This window comes from Chamaea fasciata, unplaced genomic scaffold, assembly GCF_029207755.1.
Source record: "Chamaea fasciata isolate MVZ Bird 193981 ecotype frontalis unplaced genomic scaffold, bChaFas1.0.hap1 SCAF_11, whole genome shotgun sequence".
Lineage (NCBI taxonomy): Eukaryota > Metazoa > Chordata > Aves > Passeriformes > Sylviidae > Chamaea > Chamaea fasciata.
Genome location: NW_027094096.1, coordinates 18,167,195 through 18,188,223, shown reverse-complemented (window position 1 = coordinate 18,188,223; position 21,029 = coordinate 18,167,195). Strand labels below are relative to the sequence as shown.

General features: G+C 57.0%; 1 protein-coding gene across 3 annotated transcripts; it reads left to right on the top strand.

The window, feature by feature from the left end:
- Nucleotides 1-462: 462 nt before the first annotated feature.
- Nucleotides 463-19,226, top strand: EPHB3 (EPH receptor B3). 3 transcript variants are annotated; one of them, XM_066193508.1, is made up of 16 exons: nt 463-629; nt 3,144-3,208; nt 3,578-4,250; nt 11,421-11,576; nt 11,727-12,062; nt 12,846-12,970; nt 13,125-13,293; nt 13,387-13,492; nt 13,904-13,956; nt 14,123-14,245; nt 14,344-14,591; nt 14,836-15,051; nt 15,141-15,290; nt 15,385-15,578; nt 15,744-15,899; nt 16,204-19,226. In XM_066193508.1, the coding sequence occupies exons 1-16, from the start codon at nt 566-568 to the stop codon at nt 16,310-16,312; spliced, it is 2,943 nt and encodes a 980-aa protein (XP_066049605.1). In that variant the 5' UTR covers nt 463-565; the 3' UTR covers nt 16,313-19,226. The 3 variants fall into 3 exon arrangements, with proteins under 3 accessions (XP_066049605.1, XP_066049604.1, XP_066049606.1); XM_066193507.1 differs by having other exon boundaries at nt 13,859-13,956; XM_066193509.1 differs by lacking the exon at nt 463-629 and adding an exon at nt 3,031-3,045 and having other exon boundaries at nt 13,859-13,956.
- Nucleotides 19,227-21,029: the final 1,803 nt, after the last annotated feature.

Below are 21,029 nucleotides of genomic sequence, written 5' to 3'. Positions count from 1 at the left end.
TGGGCTGCCCAGCCCTGGACACTCTCACATGCCCTTTCATGGGGGGCCAGTGCTTGGTGTGCCCCAGTGGTTTTGGGAGAGAGGAGCAGGTTCAGGGCCAGGCCACGGTGAGAGCTCTGTGGCACCTTTAAGGGTTGAGAGCAGTTTCTGCAACTCAGCTCAGCATCTGCCACCAGCCCCTGGACCACGCAGCACAGAAGCCCACAGGGCCTTCCACCCATGACCTTCACAATGGCAGGCTAGAAGGGTCTGGGAGGCTCCACTGACCCCACCTGGGTCACTCCCATGGCTGCAGGAAACTCCCTCTGCCCTCTGCTCAGCCTGTTTCCTTTAACTGAGTTGCTCAGTGATTTTTTTATTATTATTTCCCCTCCCCACTCTCTCTGTGTGGTTTACGTGTCTCTCGCGCTAACAGCCAGCTTGGCTCTGTCAGTTTTTTCTCTCTGCTGGTCAGATGGCAGATGCTGCCAAATTAGGATGCAGGCAGCGAGCCTCCTGTCCAAGCTGAGGTTCTGCCCACGGCCAGCACTTGAGGGGAAGGACGCTGCCAGAGGGGACAACTGCCATGGCAAGGACTTCCTACGTGGGCCTTGCTGCTGTGCAGGAGAGTTCCCGCATACCCTGGACAGGTTTGAGAAGCAAACACCCACCGTGGTCTGGTCAGTCAAAGCTATGCTGTGGCTTGCCACGGTATCCTTGTGTCCCTCTATTTGCGGGCACACCCTGGCACCCAGATCCCCATCTCGCCAGCCTGACTCACTGCCACAGCCACTCATCCATCAGCAGCCCCAGCCCTGAGAACACAGGGCATCCTTCCCCCGCTCCTCCTGCAGAAACACCCCCCAGCTGGCCATGCCGGCAGCAGGGCCCTGCTCTGGCTGGACCTGCACAGAGTATCTGCTTTGGGAGTTGGCAGCCCCGCACTGTGAGCGCTGAGCACACGCTTGGCTCTGCTCACCGCCAGCATGGCGTGTCTGGGCCCTCACAGCACTGCTGTGCCCTTATTAGGGCAGCCAGCGCGGGGCCTGTCCCTCACAGAGGTGTGGGCAGCCCCCATCTGGAACCTGCTCCCCCATCATCTGGCACTGCCCACCCGCCCTGGCAGCCACCCCATGCAGGGGTCTGGGAAGCACAGCAGCGTCTCCAGTGGTCTCGTGGCCGTGCAGAGCCGCGCTTGGGATCCTGCTGGGGTTCAGTAAGTGATGGTGTGGGAGATGGGAAGGGAGAGAGATAGCAGCTTGCTGGGTAGTGCCATGGGACTGAGCAGAGGCTGCCTTATGGGTGCACAGTGTCCCACCCCTCCTGCATTACCTGCTTGACAGAGGGCTTCTTCCTTTTCTCCCTCTGTTTTTGCCAGATGCCCCTGGTTTGTGTTCTTGAGAAACAGGAAATAACTACTGCCCAGTAACCATCTCTGCACTGGTGTCAGTTGTAGCTGCTGTCCCTCTGCAGCCCTCCCAATGGGGAGCTGGCACCATGAGAGGTTTTCCTCCCTGTGTCCCCAGTGCCGTGTCCACTGCTAGTGCCACCAGCCCACAATGGGACTGTGTGTTTGCTCCAGGTGAACAGCCTGGGCAAGAAGCAGGCTTGCTGGCCCAGCTGGGAACCTGGCAAGCCACGAGGCAGGTCAGAGAGCCCACGTGTCCCCAAATGTGCTTGTTTATCTGTGCTGCGGTGGCACCCACAGCCTGTGTTCCCAGCCTGTCTGTGGGCGCTGGCTTGGGAGCTGCTGGCGGGTCTCCCCAGGGTGGGACACGGGAAGAAGGTGTTTACCTCCAGTCAGACTTCATCCGAAACCCTGCGATGCGTGAATGCTTCCTTCCTCCTCCGCACTTCCTCCCTGGCTGGGTCAGCCTGGGGTTTTCCTGGGGTGAAAGGAAAGAAGCTGACATGGCCTCTTGCTGTGGGGCTGGACCATGGTGCCAGCACAACTGAGCTGCCCTGGCACATCCTTGTGCCCCAGCTGGCGATAGTGAGCAGTTCCCAGCCCGCTGCTGGGACTAAAGAGTGCCATGGCTCCCTGCCCTTCATCTTGAGCCCGGGTGGGCTCAGAAGTGGACGGATGGATGGGCAGCCCTTGGGGAACTGCCTGGGTTTTGGTATGGTGCCATATTTGCAGCTGGGGAGGAGGAGGCCCTCTTCAGGGAGGTGTTTTGGTGCTGGTCCTGCGTCCTGCTCAGTGCAGCCAGCAAAGCCCCCTGAGCACACCAGGGTCTCCAGGCATTTCCATCCCTCTTCTGCCAACCTCCCCCTAGGCAGAAGAAGGTCCAGAGAACCTGGAGGTGCATGGGTGCCTGCTCCCCTCCAAACAGCCTAAGGGCCATCCCTGGAGCAGGGGTCACAGGGCCAGCAGCTCACAGAGGGGCCATTGGCCAGTGTGCTCTCATGCTTGTGTTTCACTCCTGTTTTTTGCGCGTGGTGCTCTCGCGGAGCCACGCGGCTCTGCCTGGGATTAGCGACAGCTGCCTGCAATTGCAGCTCTTCCCAGACAAGCGTCTCGCTCCCCCAAGGCTGGGGCTGGGGCTGTTTGGGGAATGCTGCCGGGGTGGTTTGTCTTGTAGTCTGCTCCAGGAATGTTGGCCAGACGGTCAAATTCTTCTCCCCTCTTGTAAAATGAGTGATGTGGGGCGTCTCTGGGAGAGCAGGCTGCCAGTCCCTCCTCCTCTGGATAAACCTGCCTGGCCCGCACCGCCCTGTCATGGGAACGGGCCCTTTCAACCCCAGCCACATTAAATACGCACCCTGCCAAAGCAGAGGGGGAGGGTGTGGACAGGGGCGCCCGGCCTTCCTCCTTTGGCACCCCCTGCACTGCCTGGGGGGCACGTTTGGCTGTGCTAGTGGCTGGGGATGGCAGCCTGTCCCCATCTCCCCCTTGCCACCTGGCCAGCTCCTCATCCTGCCACTTGCCTGCTCCAGCACAGCTCTCCGGGGACGCCTCGCTCTTCCTGTTCTCTTGACAGGAGAAGAGAAATCTGGAGTCTGTCTGCGCTGCTCCCCCTCCTCCCACCATGTCTCACCCCCCAAGTTGCTGTTTTCCACAGAAATGTCAGGCTCAGCTCTCCTCTCCCCCACTCCTCCTGGTTTTTTTCCCCTCTAATCTTGGCCTTCATCTCCAATTACTTCTTTCCTTCCTTTCTCTCCAGAGACCCTGATGGACACGAAGTGGGTGACCTCTGAGTTGGCATGGACAACTCATCCGGAGACAGGGGTAAGTTTGGAACCAGTCCTGGTCCTGACCTCTAAAGGGCAGAGCTGGCCCTGGCCCCATGGGAATCATGGTTGCTCACCAGCGCCTTTGTGAAGCTGGCTGCATCTTTCTCCTTCCCTCCTGTGCATATCCTTGCCTCATGAAGCCATCTCCCCTTGACTCCGTGCCAGCAGAGTGGGAGTGCCATGGTCCCTGGCCTGGGTTGCTCTTAGTCACCTTGATGACCAGGAGGGTTGTGATGGGTGGAGGTGCAGCTGCTGCTCTTCCCTGTTGACTGTTGCCTGTTCCCCCCACCCTGTGCCATTCACTATGTGTCTGTGGCACTGATGTCCCTGGCTGAGGATCTAACCCTTTCCCTCTCAATCACAGTGGGAAGAAGTCAGTGGCTATGACGAGGCCATGAACCCTATCCGCACGTACCAGGTCTGCAACGTACGGGAGGCCAACCAGAACAACTGGCTGCGTACCAAATTCATCCAGCGCCAGGATGTCCAGCGCGTCTATGTGGAGCTGAAGTTCACTGTGCGGGACTGCAACAGCATCCCCAACATCCCTGGCTCCTGCAAAGAGACCTTCAACCTCTTCTATTATGAGTCAGATACGGATTCTGCCTCTGCAAATAGCCCTTTCTGGATGGAGAACCCCTATATCAAAGTGGATACAATTGCCCCAGATGAGAGCTTCTCCAAGCTGGAGTCTGGCCGCGTGAACACCAAGGTGCGCAGCTTTGGCCCTCTCTCCAAGAATGGTTTTTACCTTGCCTTCCAAGACCTGGGAGCCTGCATGTCCCTCATCTCCGTCCGGGCTTTCTACAAGAAATGCTCCAACACCATTGCTGGCTTTGCTATCTTCCCGGAGACTTTAACCGGGGCTGAGCCCACCTCCCTGGTCATCGCACCGGGCACCTGCATCCCCAATGCAGTGGAGGTGTCTGTGCCCCTAAAGCTGTACTGCAACGGCGATGGCGAGTGGATGGTACCCGTGGGAGCGTGTACGTGTGCTGCTGGATATGAGCCCACCATGAAGGATACCCAGTGTCAAGGTACGTGCATAGCAGAGTGATCATGGCTTTTGTCCCCATGGGTGCGTTGATGTGAAGGAGGTGGTTTTGCATTGAGCTCGGTCTGGCTTTGGAGGCTTTTCCCTGACAAGCGTGCAGGGTGATGTCTCAGAGGACTGGTCTGCAGTTTGACTCCAAAGCCTTAAAACCTTTGTGGTCTGGACTCGTGCAGTGTCTGCTGGGACACACTGGTGAGCAACCACCAGTGCTACCCTCTGTGGGATGCATCTCCTTGCACAGAGCTGCAGCTCAAGGCATGGTGCTCAGCAGGAATCCAGCACATTTAAGCCCTCAAGCGTTACCAAAATCGCTCTCTCATCGCTGCTGCCGTATCCAGCATCTTCCCTCTCTCCCTCCTGCAGTGCTCGGGGCTGGGGCGAGTGATTGTTCTTGGCAAGTGTGATTTCACGCTGCTTGTGCGGAGGCACTCAAAAGCCCCGGTGGTGAACAGGGCTCCACCGAGGGAGAAGCCATGCTGATGCATGCTCCCCCTGCCAGTGATGAAAGCTAGCGGCAGGGATGGTAGGGACCAGCATGAAGGCAGGAGATCTGAAGCTCCTTGTTCTTGCTGGAAGGGGAGGAAATATATTCTGCACATGGCAATGTTGGGGATGGAGAGCCACCCTAGCAGCAGGATAACTCTGTGTGAGTCCTGCAGCCGTCATGCTCTCCCATGATAGCTTTGGTGTTGCTGTTTAACCCCAGTTCGGGTGTGTTGATAAGGAAAAATCTGTCTGGATGAATGTTGTACTCCCTTGGGGTGATTTTTTTCTTGTGAGCTGTCTCTGGCAGGCAGGACCCTGCCCTGGGGTGGCTGGGGTTTAGGGCAGAAAGTTTGCCGTTCCCCTTGGCTGCAGGCATTGTACAGGGAGTGGGATGTTGGCTGGGCCCCCAGCACTGGATGCCTTGTTCTCACCGATGACGGGATGCTTGGCGGCAGCCCTGTGCTCTTGGCAGGGGCCCTGTGATTTGGGATGACCTGTGACGTGGGGCTCGGGCCAGGCTGGCCTCCCCATTGGCTTTGGGAGCAGCGTAGCTGACAACCATGCTGCTGTGGCTAGTTAGGGATAGGTCAGTCTCCACGGGCCACAGCTCTGCCAGAGCCTTCGGCACCATGAGTGCCAGCACTGCTCTGACTTCAGTGCCACAGCCCCCTGCATCAGTGTTGTGAGCAGCCAATCTGGCTCCTCCTGAGCAGATGGACACCAGTGCCAGGTATCCATCCGCACTTTAGACTGCACTGAGGTCCATGCTCCTGGGGAGCTGCTCTCCTCCTTGCTTGGACTGGGAGATCTTAGACCATACATGATGTTGGCTCTTTCCCAGCAGACAGTGAGGTTTGGGCACAAGGTGACACAGTTTCCAGCCAGTATCAGGGCTTTGCTGAGAGGGGGCATCCCAAGGTGGGACAGAGCTTCTCAGATTAGGCTCAGGAGCCTGGGGCAATGTCCTGTCTCCACATCCCCAAGCTGGACAGACTCCCATGTGGCAGCTTTCCCAGCGCCTTTGATTTCCCACCAAGCCCCAGCTTCTGCTGCAGCAGGCAGGGAAGCCATGCTGGGCCATGGGCACGTCTCCATCCGGCAGCCTGCCTTCTCGCTGGGCAGAAGCGGCGGTGTCCTCACGTTTCTCTGGGAAAGTTGCGCTGCGCTCGTAGGATCAGATTTTCCGCCATATGATCGTGTGTTTTAAGTGGAAACAGCTGAAGAAGGGCTGGGAGAAGCCGGAGCTGCAGCTCCTTTTCTCCTCTTGGCTGGATGTTCCCTTACCCCATTTCCACAGTCCAGCACCACCAATAAGTTCCTGAGCCTGTGTCATGGGCAGCAGTGTGGATGCAGCCCCCCAAAGCTGGGGTTTCATCACTCCCTCCCCAGGGAGCCTGCAGCGGCTTCACCGTGCGGGTGAGCAGCGCTCCAGAGTGCCAGATGGCATTTTAATAAATAACAATACCCAGTTACTGCTTAGATGGGATAAGCCCTGTTGTAAATCTCCCCCTTTTCCCAGACTTTCAGTGGCCTTTGAAGACCTCCTCCTCCTCCTCCTCCTCTTTATCTCCATCCAGAGCCAAGATTAGAGCTCTCATTCAGACCTGTTACAATGCAGCTTGTATCCCGGTCCCTTGGGAGCAGAGGGCTCATCCTGCCCTACTGAAGACAGCTTCTTTGGCATGCTTTGTAAGGCGATACGCCAGGCTGGTACCTGGCGCTCTACTCCTGAGTTGCCACAGCATTGATTTGGCATCTCATTCTCAGCCTCATTATCTTTATTTAATTAGCACACGGCCCTTCTGGGGGTTGTGCTGCTTCCCACACACTCCCTACCACGCAGAGCTGCAGAGGCATCTCTTGGAGGACAAGGAGGAGCTGCAGGCCAGGGAGGGGGGCAAAGGCTCCCACATGCCTCCATGGGCTGGGGTGCTCTGCATTCACACCCCAAGCCCTGCAGCCCCTGGGGTTTAGCCTTTCCCCCAGCCCCATCCCTTCTCCTTTTGGTTAGGGGGCACCCAAACAGTTCAGGGGATTTGGTGTCAAGGAGCTCCCCAAAAATGCTCCTGGCCATGTGCTCCATGATGGATTTGTTGGGATTTGCACCCCTTGTGTTGCTGACTTCACACAAAGACAGAAAGGCTGCTGTGCCAGGGTGAGCACTGAGCCCCCTCTTTGCAAGTCCCCTCTGCTCATGGGGGAGCCCTGGAGGTGGACCACAGTTCCCCCAGAGCCTGCACCCCACTTGGGAGAAGAACTGAGTCTGTGTGGTGCAGTCTGGGGATACCCAAACCGTAGGAGCACTGGCAGTGACAGCGTCCAGCATGACACCACACCTTCCTGAGACCCATTTCTCAGTCTTCTTGATGTTTCTTTTCTCGTGGCACCAGGCACTGAACATTTGGGCACAATCAGTAGGTGAGTGCCGGTCAGGCTGGGGCCAAAATCAAGATTTTTGCAAAAATAAATTTCCCTTACAATCAGTGACTAATGAAAACATCACCCTGAATTAAATAAAAAAAAATTGCCAAGCAAGCATTGCACTTGCCAACTGTTTGCAGCTTTGCATTGCAACATGGGCTTGCTGCATGAAACCCAGGAAGTGAAACTGCCTGGGATTAATTGCCCGGGATTCCAGATCAAAGACAGCAGCAGAGAAGGCAGGGAGAGCTGCCGGTTTACAGCCAGGCAGCTCCACAATGGGTTACTTGTAACACAGTCGAGGAAATCTGCCCCTGCTGTCCTGCCTGTGACCCACTGTGGCTCAAGAGGCAGCTTTGCTTATTGAATTTTTTTTCTTTTCTTAAAAAAAAAAAAAAAAAAAAATTGTTTTCCTGCCTGTTCCTTGAATGCCACTTCAAACCCCCAAGGGCTCTTTCCCTTCTCTCCCTCCAGATTTGCTCCATTCACTTTTGGACTGTGCTAGTGTGAAATATTTTCACCCAAAGGGTGATTATTTTACTTTTTTTTAAATAACTGCCTTTTAAGAGAGACTTAAAAACAGAGTTACCGCCTCGGCTGTAGCCAGGCTGTTGCTTCCACAGCTCTGCTCCATCTGTAGCCACTTACGACAGCGAGAAGGGAGCGAGCTGTGCGGGTTCATAAAGCACAGATCGTCCCGAACAAACCTGACTGCTGCCTCTAAAGAAATTACAGGGTTGATGGGCAAGGGGATATGATCAGTTTAATTTATCTAGGCTCAGGCGAGGCATCCTGCTTCAGTCCTACAGGGAGAGAAATAGCTGGAAGGATGCTGGAATATTGTAGTGTGAATGGGAAGCAGTTGAAACATGAAACATGGTAGTTTGGGGCTGGTTTTTCCCAATGTGTCACGGCTATCCCTGCCTTCCCCAAGGGAGGGGACCCTAAGTTTTGGGGATGCATGCGTGGTTCATTGCTCCTTGCCTGCATCCCATGCAATAATGGAGGCTGCCTACGGGATGAGTCACTGCTCTCTGCTGCTGCCAGAAGGGTTTTATTTCGGGTTTTTTTCAGCTCTCTTCCTTGAACTTTATTCACCAGGGTGGGGATTGTATTTGGGAGTAGTACCCTCCTCTTCCCCCAGCCCTGTGCTGCAGCTCTTCGAGACAGGATCAGGTCCTGGAGGTGGGCGGCTGATGAAAATCCTGGAGGGGCTGCCAGAAGCAGCCGGATGGCCGGGTTTGCCATGCCGGGTGTGCGATGCCTCGTAGGGGGTGCAGGGGCAGCTTTACAGCAGGGCTCTGTTACTGTCCTCCTCCCTCCCACACCCCACACAAATCCCCTCTGTGGCTGAGCCCCGCTGTCAGGCCAGACTGCCTCTCCCTCCCATCAAACCAGCAGCTCCTCTTCAGACCGGGGAGCTCCGCTCCGGTTCCCTGACCTGTTATCCTGTGGCTGTCACTGACTGTCATGTTCTCCCCAGAAGTGACCGCAACACAGCACCAGGAGATGTGATCTGTGTGCAGAGGTTCAGAGTTGTTATTTTATTTGAGGACGCTTCAGCAGGAAAAGTGCTTATGCAAAGCTCTCGGTAGGGAGAAGGGAGCCTGGCTTCCCAGCTCTGGCTGGATGGAGTCACGTTCCCACTCCAGAGCTCCCAGGCTCGTTCCGCAGCGTGCCGGCCAAGACAGTGGTTGTTGTACAGGCAGTTTCTTGCAGAGAAGAGATGACACAGCGGCTTATCCACCAGGGACCTGGGATCAGCTTTCAGCTCGGTTACAGCCTTCAAATGTGGCGGCTGAGAGCTGTCACACTGCCACCGAGGTCTTTATGCTCTGATTTATTAAGCAGGGTTGGAAACTTAAACACTGGAGTGCATCTGGGCCTCAGTCCCTCTGCTGCTCTTCCTCTTCTTAACAGGGATGGTTCATGCCTTGACCCCCTCCTGCTAGGATGGCATGAGGATGCAAAGAAAAGGCTTTCATCCCTCGTGCCTGCACTGGGCACTACTGAGGGATGGCAGGCAGCTGCTGAAGGACAGCTCTGCCTGTCCCTTCCTCCTGTGTTTGGGAGGCCACTATTACCTTTGTGCCCATAACCCGCTGGTCACCGGCTGGCACTTCTTGTGCAGGAGACCAAGTGCCCTCATCCCTCCTGCATCCTTTGCAAGCATCTGGCAGTCCTTAGCTGCCATGCCATGCTTGGGCTGTCAGCTTCACACAAGCTCTGGTTGCTCTGGATTCACTCTCCCCCCAACAAGCCTGTTCAGGGGGTTTTGTCCCTGATGGATCTGGGCTCCTCTCCATAACCAAAGCATGTTTGGCAGCTTTCTGAGCCCAGAGCGTTCCTGTCCAAGAGGTTTCAGTCATCTCTCATTCCTCAACAATCTGGTTCCTTATGTGTGGATCTGCATCCACCCAGTTTGAACTGCCTGGGACTCCAGCTGGAGTGGGTCTGCCTATGCTAAGGCTGCTCTGCAAACTCTGGGCCTCTGCTGTCCACATAAAGACACATTTTCTTGTGACCTGGTTGTCCAAGGCTGGGGAGACAGAAGCCCTGGACCTGCTTCGCATTGCTTGCCAAGGAGAAGATCTGTGCACTCCTTTGCCTTCCAGCCTGCGCAGTCGGGACGGGCAAAGCTTTCATTTCCATAGGGAAGGCCCAGAGGCTGGGTGAACTCAGGTCAAGGAGCCGGAGTCAGTTGAGCCATGTAGTCAGTCCTGTTTTGACCAAAGAAGAGCCTCATTGCCGGAAGGCTCGCACCCCTGGGAGCAGGAAGCAGCTCTTGACACGCATCCAGGCAGAGGGGCTGGAGAGCAGGCAGTTATCTCTGTGAGGGGCTGCTCTCACATCCCCCTGGCCAGCAGCACTGCACTGGAGCAGGGCTTCTCCCGTGGGCTTGCTGCTGCTTGTTGCCTGGACAAACCAGGGACCCAAGACAGCACCTGGAGCTGTGTGCACCCGCACACAGCTGTGGGGCCGGCCCAGCAGCGTGTGACTCACAGCCCTCCACACCCCATGTGGGGCTGCAACCAGCCGGAAAACTTCCACAGAGGGTGTCGGGAGATGCCTCATAGCAGGAAACTTCCACTTGCCACAGCCTGGTGGAGCACCAGGAAACTTCCCCCTGTTTTCAGGATGATGTGTGACAGGCGTGGGAGGTGGGAGGGTTTTGTGCCCTGGGAGCTTCCCTAATGTGGTGGAGTGAGGAGGACGTGCCCTCCTTTGGGGCCATCGGTGCTGATGCTGCTCCGGCTGTGGCAAACAGGGTGATGCCGAAGCAGAGCCGGCGCCAGCGGGTCTCTCACCTCATCCAGCTGCAAACACAGAGCACAGAATCCTCTTCCTTGGGCAGCAGTGTGATAAATTGGGCTATTTTGAGGTGTGGGTCAGGTTCCTGAGGCCGCTCTGCTCCTCGGCTCAAGTGCTGTTAATCCTTTCACGTGCCCCTCATTACAAATGAACACCTTGCGGTGCCAATCGGGCCATATCCCAGGACTTGTGGCTCCTTGAAGGACCGTGATCGGAAGTGGAGGAGGGAGGTGGCAGTGATGCTGAAGCAGCTCTTCAGCCAAGGACCTGCAGGAATGTTTTCATCTCGCTCAGCACTCCACTTGAGCCGACCTCGTGAGGTGCCGCCGCCCCGGGACTGAGAAGTGGCTCAAGAGCCTGAGGCGGAAGGTTTGGGGCTGAGTGGCTGATTTTGGGTGGTGGAGGCCTCTCGCAGGGGCTGCTGCAGACAGGGCTGAGGAATTCCTTCCTTCCCAGCCTTATTTCCCTAGAGGATGGACCTGGCACTGTGAAGGTTGCCAGGCCTGGAAACCAGCATGGCCTTCCTCCATGGAAGGGAGTATGGTAATACCCTTGGGAAGGGCAGTGAAGAAACAAAACTGAGGAATGGAGTTCCTGGATGGACCTGCCCTGTCCCCTCATACTGCTGGTGGTGACCAACTCTTCCCACCTCCAATTACCTCGGGCCTGCTGGTGGAGTACAGCATTTCCTGGCAGAGCTGTGCCTGAGCTGTCTGGTGCTTCCAGCTTTCTCACCCTACCCAGCCATGTGTTCCTGGGCATGGCTGACGGCAGTGGAAAGGCTCATAGGAGGCCTGAGGTCTTCAAGACACTGATGAAAGATTTAGCAGGGCAGTGAGGAAGGGTCTACCCACCTATGCTGGGAGCAGAGAATGTTTTCTGGGTTTACTTTATAACTCAGTCTTAAAAAAAGGTCTGTTTTTCTTTCCTCCAGCATGCGGCCCAGGAACCTTCAAGTCTAAGCAGGGGGAAGGACCCTGCTCTCCCTGCCCTCCCAACAGCCGGACCACCTCTGGAGCAGCTATGGTCTGCACTTGTCGAAACGGCTTTTTCCGGGCAGACACGGACCCCGCAGACAGTGCCTGCACCAGTGAGTCCTGCTCTGGGCAAGGAGGGGAGGCAAGGGAAGCTGTGGAGGTGATGGGGATCTGTGTCTGGGGTGGAGGTATGTGCTGTGCCCATGCCAAGGGTGAGCTGGCCATGAAGACACACCACCCCTGCCCCTCACATTTCCCTGCAGGTGTCCCCTCAGCCCCCCGCAATGTCATCTCCAATGTGAACGAGACGTCGCTGGGGCTGGAGTGGAGCGAGCCGCAGGACACGGGCGGGCGGGATGACCTGCTCTACAACGTCATCTGCAAGAAGTGCAGCGTGGAGCGGCGCCTGTGCACCCGCTGCGACGACAACGTGGAGTTTGTGCCGCGCCAGCTCGGCCTCACTGAGCGACGCATCTACATCAGCAACCTGATGGCCCACACCCAGTACACCTTCGAGATCCAGGCTGTGAACGGCATCTCCAATAAGAGTCCCTACCCTCCCCATTTTGCCTCTGTCAACATCACCACCAACCAGGCAGGTCAGTGGAGCCAGCAGGGAGCAGGGGCTGTATCTCCTCCACAGAGCAGAGTGAAGCAGAAATTTCTTTCTGACAGCCTGGGAGGCTGCAGTCCTTTGTGGTGCTGCCTAACTGGTTCTCTGGGCCTACATCTAATCCCCTGGGTAAACTGTCCTCTCTGTTTAAAGCATGTCCCTAGAGGAGATGAGATCAGAATGCATGCAAGTGCGGAAGACGAGGGCTGGCAGATGCCCCAGAGAGCTCTGGATCTTCTAGACCTACCCCAGAGATGCTGTGCCTGCTGTGAGGGGAGGAGGAAGGAAATGAGATTTCTCTCCTGTGTGCCTGGGAAGGCTCAGCACCAGCCTAAGCCTTTGCAGGCAGCCAAGTGTTCTGCCATTCCCTCCTTCCTCCCGCTCTGGCCTCACTCCAGCGTGCTGGTAATCTCCAGCCACTGCACACTGATCTGATTTCACGGGTCTTGCTGCTGGGGTGGAGCACAGAGCTCCTGGCAAGTGGAGGAGGAGAGGGAGCCCCAGTTTGGGCTGGCAGGGCCCTTCCCCAGACCAGTTGCAGCTAGGCATGGGATGAAGCATGACCTCAGTGCTATTTCTGAGGCTCCCTTTGGTGTTGAGATCACACCCCCTTATGGAGACTTGGGGGAGGCCAGTCTCAAAGCTTTTCTATGCCTTTCCACCAAGATTATCCAAGCAGGTCGCAGGCAGAGCATCCCTACACTATGTGGGATGGTGGAGGGGGAAACCTGGCACAGGTGCCTCATTCCTTCCCTGCTTTCCATCCCAGCCCCATCTGCCGTGCCGACGATGCACCTGCACAGCAGCACCGGGAACAGCATGACACTTTCATGGACTCCCCCAGAGAGACCCAATGGCATCATCCTGGACTACGAGATCAAGTACTCAGAGAAGGTAAAGCAGGAGCAGCCTTTTCCCTCCTCTACCCCTTCTAGTTGACCATCAGCACCATGGCAAAGGGGTCCTTGCAGACATGGTTCCTGGGAGATGTGGGAGCCAGCAAAGGGAGGGTGGCTTCACAGAGGTGACACCCACGTCTTCCCTACAGCAAGGCCAGAACGATGGCATCGCCAACACAGTCACCAGCCAGAAGAACTCGGTGCGGCTGGACGGGCTGAAGGCCAATGCCCGGTACATGGTGCAGGTCCGGGCACGCACCGTGGCGGGATACGGCCGCTACAGCCTCCCCACGGAGTTTCAGACAACTGCGGAGGGCGGTAGGTACCAGCACTGGACTGCCTCCATCACCCAGCCCTCCCATGTGTGCTCCTTTCCCAGCTTGACTTAGATTCTGCCTGTCCCTCCATCAGGTTCCACCAGCAAGACCTTCCAGGAGCTGCCTCTGATCGTGGGATCGGCCACTGCAGGGCTGGTGTTCGTCATCGTGGTGGTGGTGATTGCTATCGTCTGCTTCAGGTACTGGCTTTTCAGGGAAGAGGGCTTCAAATCTGGGTTTGGGAGTTGCTCATGTCAGCCACAGAGTTTCCCCCCTTACCTGTGGGCAGAGCTCTGGCAGCTCCAGTCACCGAGTGAAGGGCTGGACCAACTACACATGGGTCCCAGAGCAGGGGTCCTGTGGGAGGATTGTGCCTCTGCTTCCCCAGCACGAGCTGGGCTCTGCCCAGGCTCCTGCCACACACACAGCACAACTAGGCTGTCTCCTCCCATTGCGCCTCGGGTGAAGGATGGCTCTGCACACAGGCTGCCAGAGGGAAGGCTCTCTGGCATAGGCTGTCTGTACTGGGATTTGGAAGTTGGCAGTGAATGTCTTTGCCCCATCAGGAAAGGGATGGTTACTGAACACCTCCTCTCGTCTCCTTTGGGCAGGAAGCAGCGCAACAACACTGACCCTGAGTACACAGAGAAACTGCAGCAATATGGTGAGTGTGAGAGCCCAGCAAATGGACTCTGCCTGCCCTCTCCCAGTTCCTGTCCCATGCAAAGGGGCAGCCCTTGCTAACAAGGGGTAGGCTGACAGCCAGCCAAGTGGCTTGACATTTGTCACCCTTGCTGTGTCCCTCCTGGTGATGACTTCTGCCCTTGCAGTTACCCCTGGGATGAAGGTGTACATTGACCCCTTCACCTACGAGGACCCAAATGAAGCTGTCCGGGAATTCGCCAAAGAGATTGACATCTCCTGTGTGAAAATTGAGGAGGTCATTGGAGCAGGCAAGTCCTGGGGCTGGGCACAGCAGGTGCTGAGACTGCTGCCTCTCACCCTGTCCTGTGGCTCACCATGCTGCTCCGCTCTCTCCTTCCCACTATAGGGGAGTTTGGTGAGGTGTGCCGTGGGCGCCTGAAGCTACCTGGCCGCCGTGAGATCTTTGTGGCCATCAAGACACTGAAGGTGGGCTACACGGAGCGGCAACGGCGCGACTTCCTGAGTGAGGCCAGCATCATGGGCCAGTTTGACCACCCCAACATCATCCACCTGGAGGGAGTGGTGACCAAGAGCCGCCCCGTCATGATCATCACAGAATTCATGGAGAACTGTGCACTTGACTCCTTCCTCCGGGTGAGCATCCATCCCCTCCTGCCCTGGGCCAGGGGCTGCAGTGCATGGGGGGACAGCAGCTCTGAGCCCTTCTCCATCTCTCTACATTGTCATGCTGGTGTCCCCAGGGTTAAGCTCCTTCACAGACATCATGAGTGGAAGAAGAGGGGTGGCTCTAGGGAGGAGGAAGGTGATGGTAGCATATTGGGATCCATCCTCTATCTGTTGAGGGTGTTGCAAACCCCTCTGATCTCTCCTCTGGCAGCTGAATGATGGGCAGTTCACAGTCATCCAGCTGGTGGGAATGATGCGAGGCATCGCCGCTGGCATGAAGTACCTTTCAGAGATGAACTATGTGCATCGGGACCTGGCTGCCCGCAACATCCTGGTCAACAGCAACTTGGTCTGCAAAGTGTCTGACTTTGGGCTCTCTCGCTTTCTGGAGGATGACCCAGCTGACCCCACCTACACCAGCTCCCTGGTATGGGACACTCACGAGGGATCCACTGATCTGGGGGTGGGGGGAAACACCAGTTATGCACTAAATTGTGGAACTGTGTATCCATGCAGGGCGGCAAGATCCCAATCAGATGGACAGCTCCTGAGGCCATCGCCTACCGCAAATTCACTTCAGCCAGCGATGTGTGGAGTTACGGCATCGTCATGTGGGAAGTGATGTCCTATGGGGAGCGACCCTACTGGGACATGTCCAACCAGGATGTAAGTGCTCTCTGAGGAGTAGGCAACCAGGAGCTGTAGGCTGCCTGTTGGAGCCCAGATGGCTCAAAATCTGCCTCTGGCTATCCCTCTGCAGGTGATCAATGCCGTGGAGCAGGATTACCGCCTGCCACCCCCCATGGACTGCCCCACTGCACTGCACCAGCTGATGCTGGACTGCTGGGTGCGGGACCGCAACCTAAGGCCCAAATTTGCACAGATCGTCAACACGCTGGACAAGCTCATCCGCAATGCTGCCAGCCTGAAGGTCATCGCCAGTGTCCAGTCTGGGTCAGTGACATCCTTGTTTCCAGCCAGCACTTACCCCAATTCCAGGGAACACTGGAGTGGCGGGGAATAGAGCTGTGGGAGGGCAGGGATAAGAAATGTCCCTTGCTTCCAATTACACCTCTCCATCCCCTGCTCCCTGTGACCTGTGGCTCTCTTGTCCTTTAGCATCTCCCAACCGCTCCTGGACCGCACTGTCCCAGATTACACCACCTTCACCACTGTGGGAGACTGGCTGGATGCCATCAAAATGGGACGGTACAAGGAGAACTTTGTCAATGCTGGGTTTGCCTCCTTTGACCTGGTGGCACAGATGACTGCAGAGTAAGTCCCTGCTTGGAGGGGAGAAGACTGGGACTGGGGCTGCTGCTCACTGTCCCTTGCCTATCTGACAGCCACCTCCCCCAACCTGGGCATGTGGTGGGCTGAATTAAGGACTGAGATTCAGCATCCAATCCCAATGGAGTTCAGATTTAGGACTCGTCACCCAGTCCCCTCTGGTGTTAGAGGGAGCACTGGAGCTTGGCAGAGGGCTGTAATGATGGCTAGGTCCCTTGCCCCAGTGGGGCGGGGCCACATGTTGATGTTGCTGGTGGCTGGGGGCTGAGTCTTCACCTTTTCCTTACAGGGACCTGCTGAGGATAGGGGTGACGCTAGCAGGGCACCAGAAAAAGATCCTGAGCAGCATTCAGGACATGAGGCTGCAGATGAACCAGACGCTCCCAGTGCAGGTTTGACCACAGGGGACTCCGCATTGGAACGGACCAAGGGAACCTGCCAAAAAGGTTCAGTTTGCGGTGCAGCCCAGCTTCCTGTTTTCCCCTCCACATGGCGCTCCTCTGCCTCGGATGGTCGCCTGGGACAGGATGAGATGGGACGCCCTTCCCTGGATCGAAGGCACTCATGCTGAGAGGGAGCCCAGCTTTTCGTCCCGTGTCCTGGAATGGCGAGGCAGCAACACATCTTCATATTGAAGATGGATTATGGGACAGAGATGGCACATCCCACTTCCCACCCTCTCTTGGTGCTCATCGGTTTGAAGAGTTGTTCTGCTTCTTGGATTTCTTTTCACCCTGTTTTCCTCCCAGTCTTCACTTCCCTCACCTCCCCGAGGCCACAGACTGTTGACCCGTCCGCTGAGTCCGTCAGACACGTCCGAAGCCTTCCCTAACTCTGTTCCCCACATGGAAGCAGCTGGGGGAGGCCAAGCCAACAACAGGGCAGGGGCCACCAGCCCCAGACAATCACTCCTCTCCTCCAGCCCCGGCAAGCCCTCCGCCCAAGGGTCTGCACTGGAACGCGTCCGAAGGGAAGGCTTCGCTCCCTTTCTTGGCTTTGCACGCCAGAACCCGAACTCGATTTACTATGCAGGGAGTTAGGCAAAAAAAAAAAAAAAATAGGAAAGAAAAAAAAAGAGATATATTAAAAAAAGGTAAGAGGGAGCAGAAAGGGGAGGGAGGGGGACCAGGTGCCCGGCTCCTCATCTCTTACCCTCTTGGTTCTCCTGGCCGGCTCTGGACTGCAGAGCGAGGCCAATCAGCACGTTTGCACAGGGACCCTCCGCCCCCGGACCGACGGCAGCCGCGCCCCGCCCAGGGGCCGGAGAGCGGGGCTGGGGTGGGGGCTGCGCCGGGGGCCGCGGCTCCCCCAGCCTCCTCTTTTATGCAGAAGGAGCAGGTGCCGCCGGCGCGGCTGCCTACTCCTGACACACGCTGTGATTGCTGCCAAAAGACTCACTCACCTTTCCCTGAGGATTCACTGCAGCCCGGTTCCTCCGAGCCGAGGGAGAGACTCCCAGCGTGCCTGAGTGTGCGTGAGTGTGTGCATGCGTGCGTGGGTGTGTGCTGGCCGCAGGACTGTGGGAGGCAATGGGCAGAATAAAGGCAATAAGAATTTTACCCGAGTTTCCTTTGCTCGATCGCGCTCTCATTGGATGGGCCCGGCTGCCTGCAGCTTCGCTGCCCACCAGGGTCATCCTCCTCCTCCTGGCCGACCCCAAGCTGGCTGTGTGCCCCTGTCTGCTCTCCCCTTCTCTTGCTGTCATGTTTTCAGGTTGTCCAACAGGGACCAGGCAGTGATGCTGTACCAACCCTGTGGTGCTGGGAGACGCAGCAAGCTCTCCATGGGTCACATAGGGTGGAGGCTCTGAGTCTCAGGTCAGAGCCAGTCAGGAAACTCTAATGTACTAGAGATACTCAGATTTTTTTTTCCCCTACACCCTCCTCAAGTCAGGCTGGAACTTTGGGAGCCAAACAGGGAATGTGAAAGCCAAGCAGGGAACAGCCGTACGCACTGCTCATCCAATGCCAGAGGGTCCCCACAGCTCTGGGGCTTCTCCATAGGGCACTGCTCCTCCCCTGCTCCCTCCAGGCAGTCTGGTCCTCAGCAGGAGGGTTGCAGCAGCCCCTGGCACTCCTGGATTACTGGCCTCACTCCTCCCTACAAAATGATTCTTGAATAGGGGGGAGCTCACCAGGTGAACCGACCAGCTGCAGGTGGCAAGGTAATTCTCTGGGAGAGCAGATCTGGTGGGGCCCATGCCCTCAGTCTAGGGGAGATTTGTCCACAGTAGCCAAGTGGAACCCCAGTTGCTCGTCCTGGGTTTCTCAGGGCCCCCTCGGCTGCAGTACACCTTGCTAACTGGCTTTTGGGATGCTTAGCTGGCAGTCCAGAGAGGCAAGTGATCTCTCCCCAAAATGAAGGGGTGCAGTCCTATGCTCCCCAGTGCTTGGCACTGATCCCCTCCTCCCCAGGCTGACAGGACAGGTGCTGTTTTTCCCCTTTCCTTGGAACTGGCCTGCCCTTGGGTTTCTCATTAACCCTGTCCTTCTCCACAGGGTAAACAAGTCCAGGAGGGCAGGTGGCAGCAGGTCTTGCAGTAGGAAAGGTCTCCCCACATCCCACCATCTCCTCTCTGACATTTATCTGGGATGTTGGCTGACAGGGACACCACAGCCCCATTTTGCTGGGGTTTCCCATCCTGGCTTGCTCCCTACCCTGGCTGCTCCCCAGCCCTGCCATGGTGGGACCCCAAACAGCAATGCTAGACAGACCTCACCCCTCTCACAGATCCGGAGAAACCTGGCATTGAGAGGCTTTTAAGAGCAAGTGGCTGAAGAGATATGAGAGCCTGTTTGGGGCCTGCTAACCCTCCTCGGCCCCCCCCCCCCCCCCCATGCAGAAGCACAATGGGGCACAGGGGCTGCCCCTGCCTCCCTTGCCCCCCAGCCCCTGCTGCTGCAAAGTTTGGGGTCCCACCAGCCCTGGTGCATCTCAGCCATCCCTATCTCAGCCCTCCATCCTGGCCTGGCTTTGCTTTGAGAAGGGGTTCTCATTTTAAACAAACCCCTTCACCCACCCTTCTCTATGCACACCCTGCTCTCATGGAGCAGGTCACTCCATCCCTGCAGCCAGCCCTGGGTCTCACCCCAGCCACAGGGGTGCACCCAGGGGTGCACCCAGCAGCTCTCCACATCCTGTACCTGCCTCCTCCCTTTCCATACAGATCTGGGGGAAAACTGTGTTCCATGGTGAAAGAAAAGCAACAGCGAAAAACAGCAGCCAGGGAAATCAATGCGAGCGTGCGTTTGTAAAAATATTTTTTAACGGAAAGACTTTTTTTCAATTAAATTATTTAAGGAATTTTATGGAGGTCTGTGGTGCCTGTGTGGTTCTTGGGGGGCTCTGGGTGGCAGGGAGTCCTGTGCTGGGCAGGTGAGGGTGTGTTTGGGCACTGTGTGTGTAAAAGTGGGTCCATGGCAGTGAGCAGGAGGCACGTAACCCCACGTGGGTGCAAGCCCAGTCCAATACCCCCCAAAAAGATGCTCCCTGCCTCTTCCTGGAACAGCCAGTGTGTGAGGACATTTTGAGGGGCTGAGTGAATCAGATGATGCTCCCCGGGCTGCCAGCCCTTGGGTGCCACTGCAGGAACATCCTGGGGCCATAGGGTTGGGAGCAGCGTGGGGTGGCCCTTGGGGAGCATGGTGGCCAGGCTGGGCTGGGGGGAAGGCAAGTCCTGCCTGCACCCCTGCCTGTGCTCTGCCTGCGCCCTGCGCTTCCCCCCTCCCAGCCTGTGCAAAAGAGCCTTTTGTGCTGCTGGGTTTTTTCCCCCCTTTTAATTCCTAACCAGGAGATTAAGGGAAGACAAAGGCTACGATTGTTCCCGCTCTGCAGAGAGCTGGAAAGTTCGGGGAGGGGGAATCGTCCCTTTCCAGACAGACCCAGAGGAGGGGGACATGCGCCCCAGGTGGAGGGGCCGGGATGGGGGGAACACCCTGGGAGCGGCGGTGGGGGGTCCCAGGGGCACAGCTGGGATGAAGGCACACTGGGTGTTAAGGGGGAACCCTCCTGGGGTGGCCTGGGGGCTCAGGACTCCAGCAGGAGGGTGGGAGGCTATCTGCAGCAGAGGAGGAGGAGGAAGGCTGAGGAGGATGGCTTGGCCAGCTCGCTGGCTGCTTGGCGTTTTCCCTGCTAACTCTTGGCTGACACCTCAACAACTTGGCAGGGAGAGGATCCCGCAGCCCCGTCAGCCGCCTGGGGCCGGCACAGCTGGAAGGGATCAGGGCTCGGCACGGCTCGGCACAGCTTGGCACAGCACGTCTGTGACCCGGCAGGCCAGCACGAGGCACAGGGCAGTGAAGCCACAGGCTTTCTCTACAACCTGCACCATGCCTTGTCCCCGCTGCCACCCTGTGCCCAAGGGAATGGCCAAGCACAGCCATGCTGGGGGCCACATCCTGAACCCACTCAGCCAAGATGGGCCGGACGCCGGCCAGGCGGGTCACTGCCTCATGGCTGGAGCCAAGGACACAACTTGACCCAGGAAGGGGCTGTCCCCACAGCACAAGGGACAGGACCCAGCACATTTTCCCATGCTCACAAGAAGCTATGAAACACCCACGAACACCCCAGTACTGCTCCTTCTGTTTCCCGTTAAGATTATTTATTGGTAATTTTTGAGACCACTTACAGACTCTGTTCACGTGCCAGGACCCTACACGGCTTTTTCCCAGGGCTTTTTTTTTAATTATTAAAAAAAAAAAAACCCGACTTGTTTTAATCATTTTCTTTCCATTCCTTCCTTCCAGTCTCCTTTGGTTGCTAGCAGAGGACTTGCACATGGTGTAGCATCCATCCTTGTCTGCCACTACCACAGCCCGTCCTCCCTGCCCACTGCTGCTGGGGCTGCAGCCCCATCCCTCATCAGGGCTGTGTCCCCACAGGGGGGCCATGGGGGATAAGACCCCCAGAAGCTGCCAACCAGTCTGGGATGTTATGGAAAAAGGGATCTGAGGGCCGGGGGGCTGCCTTGGGGAGCAGGAGGCAGCTCTCTCACAGATGCCTGGGAGCTGACATCGTCTTTGGCAGCACAGCCAGCGAGCAAATGCACGCGCATCAATCACCCCATGCCTGTCTGCCGTGTTTGGGGAGCAGAATCTGACCCAACACTGGACC

What these genes read in the sequence shown, in the direction of transcription:
- EPHB3 (XM_066193507.1), top strand. Translation starts at nt 566, where the DNA reads ATGGCAAGGACTTCCTACGTGGGCCTTGCTGCTGTGCAGGAGAGTTCC. An exon ending in CAACTCATCCGGAGACAGGG is followed by an intron (nt 3,209 to 3,577) that starts GTAAGTTTGGAA and finishes TCTCAATCACAG; the next exon opens with TGGGAAGAAGTCAGTGGCTA. An exon ending in CCACCTACACCAGCTCCCTG is followed by an intron (nt 15,052 to 15,140) that starts GTATGGGACACT and finishes GTATCCATGCAG; the next exon opens with GGCGGCAAGATCCCAATCAG.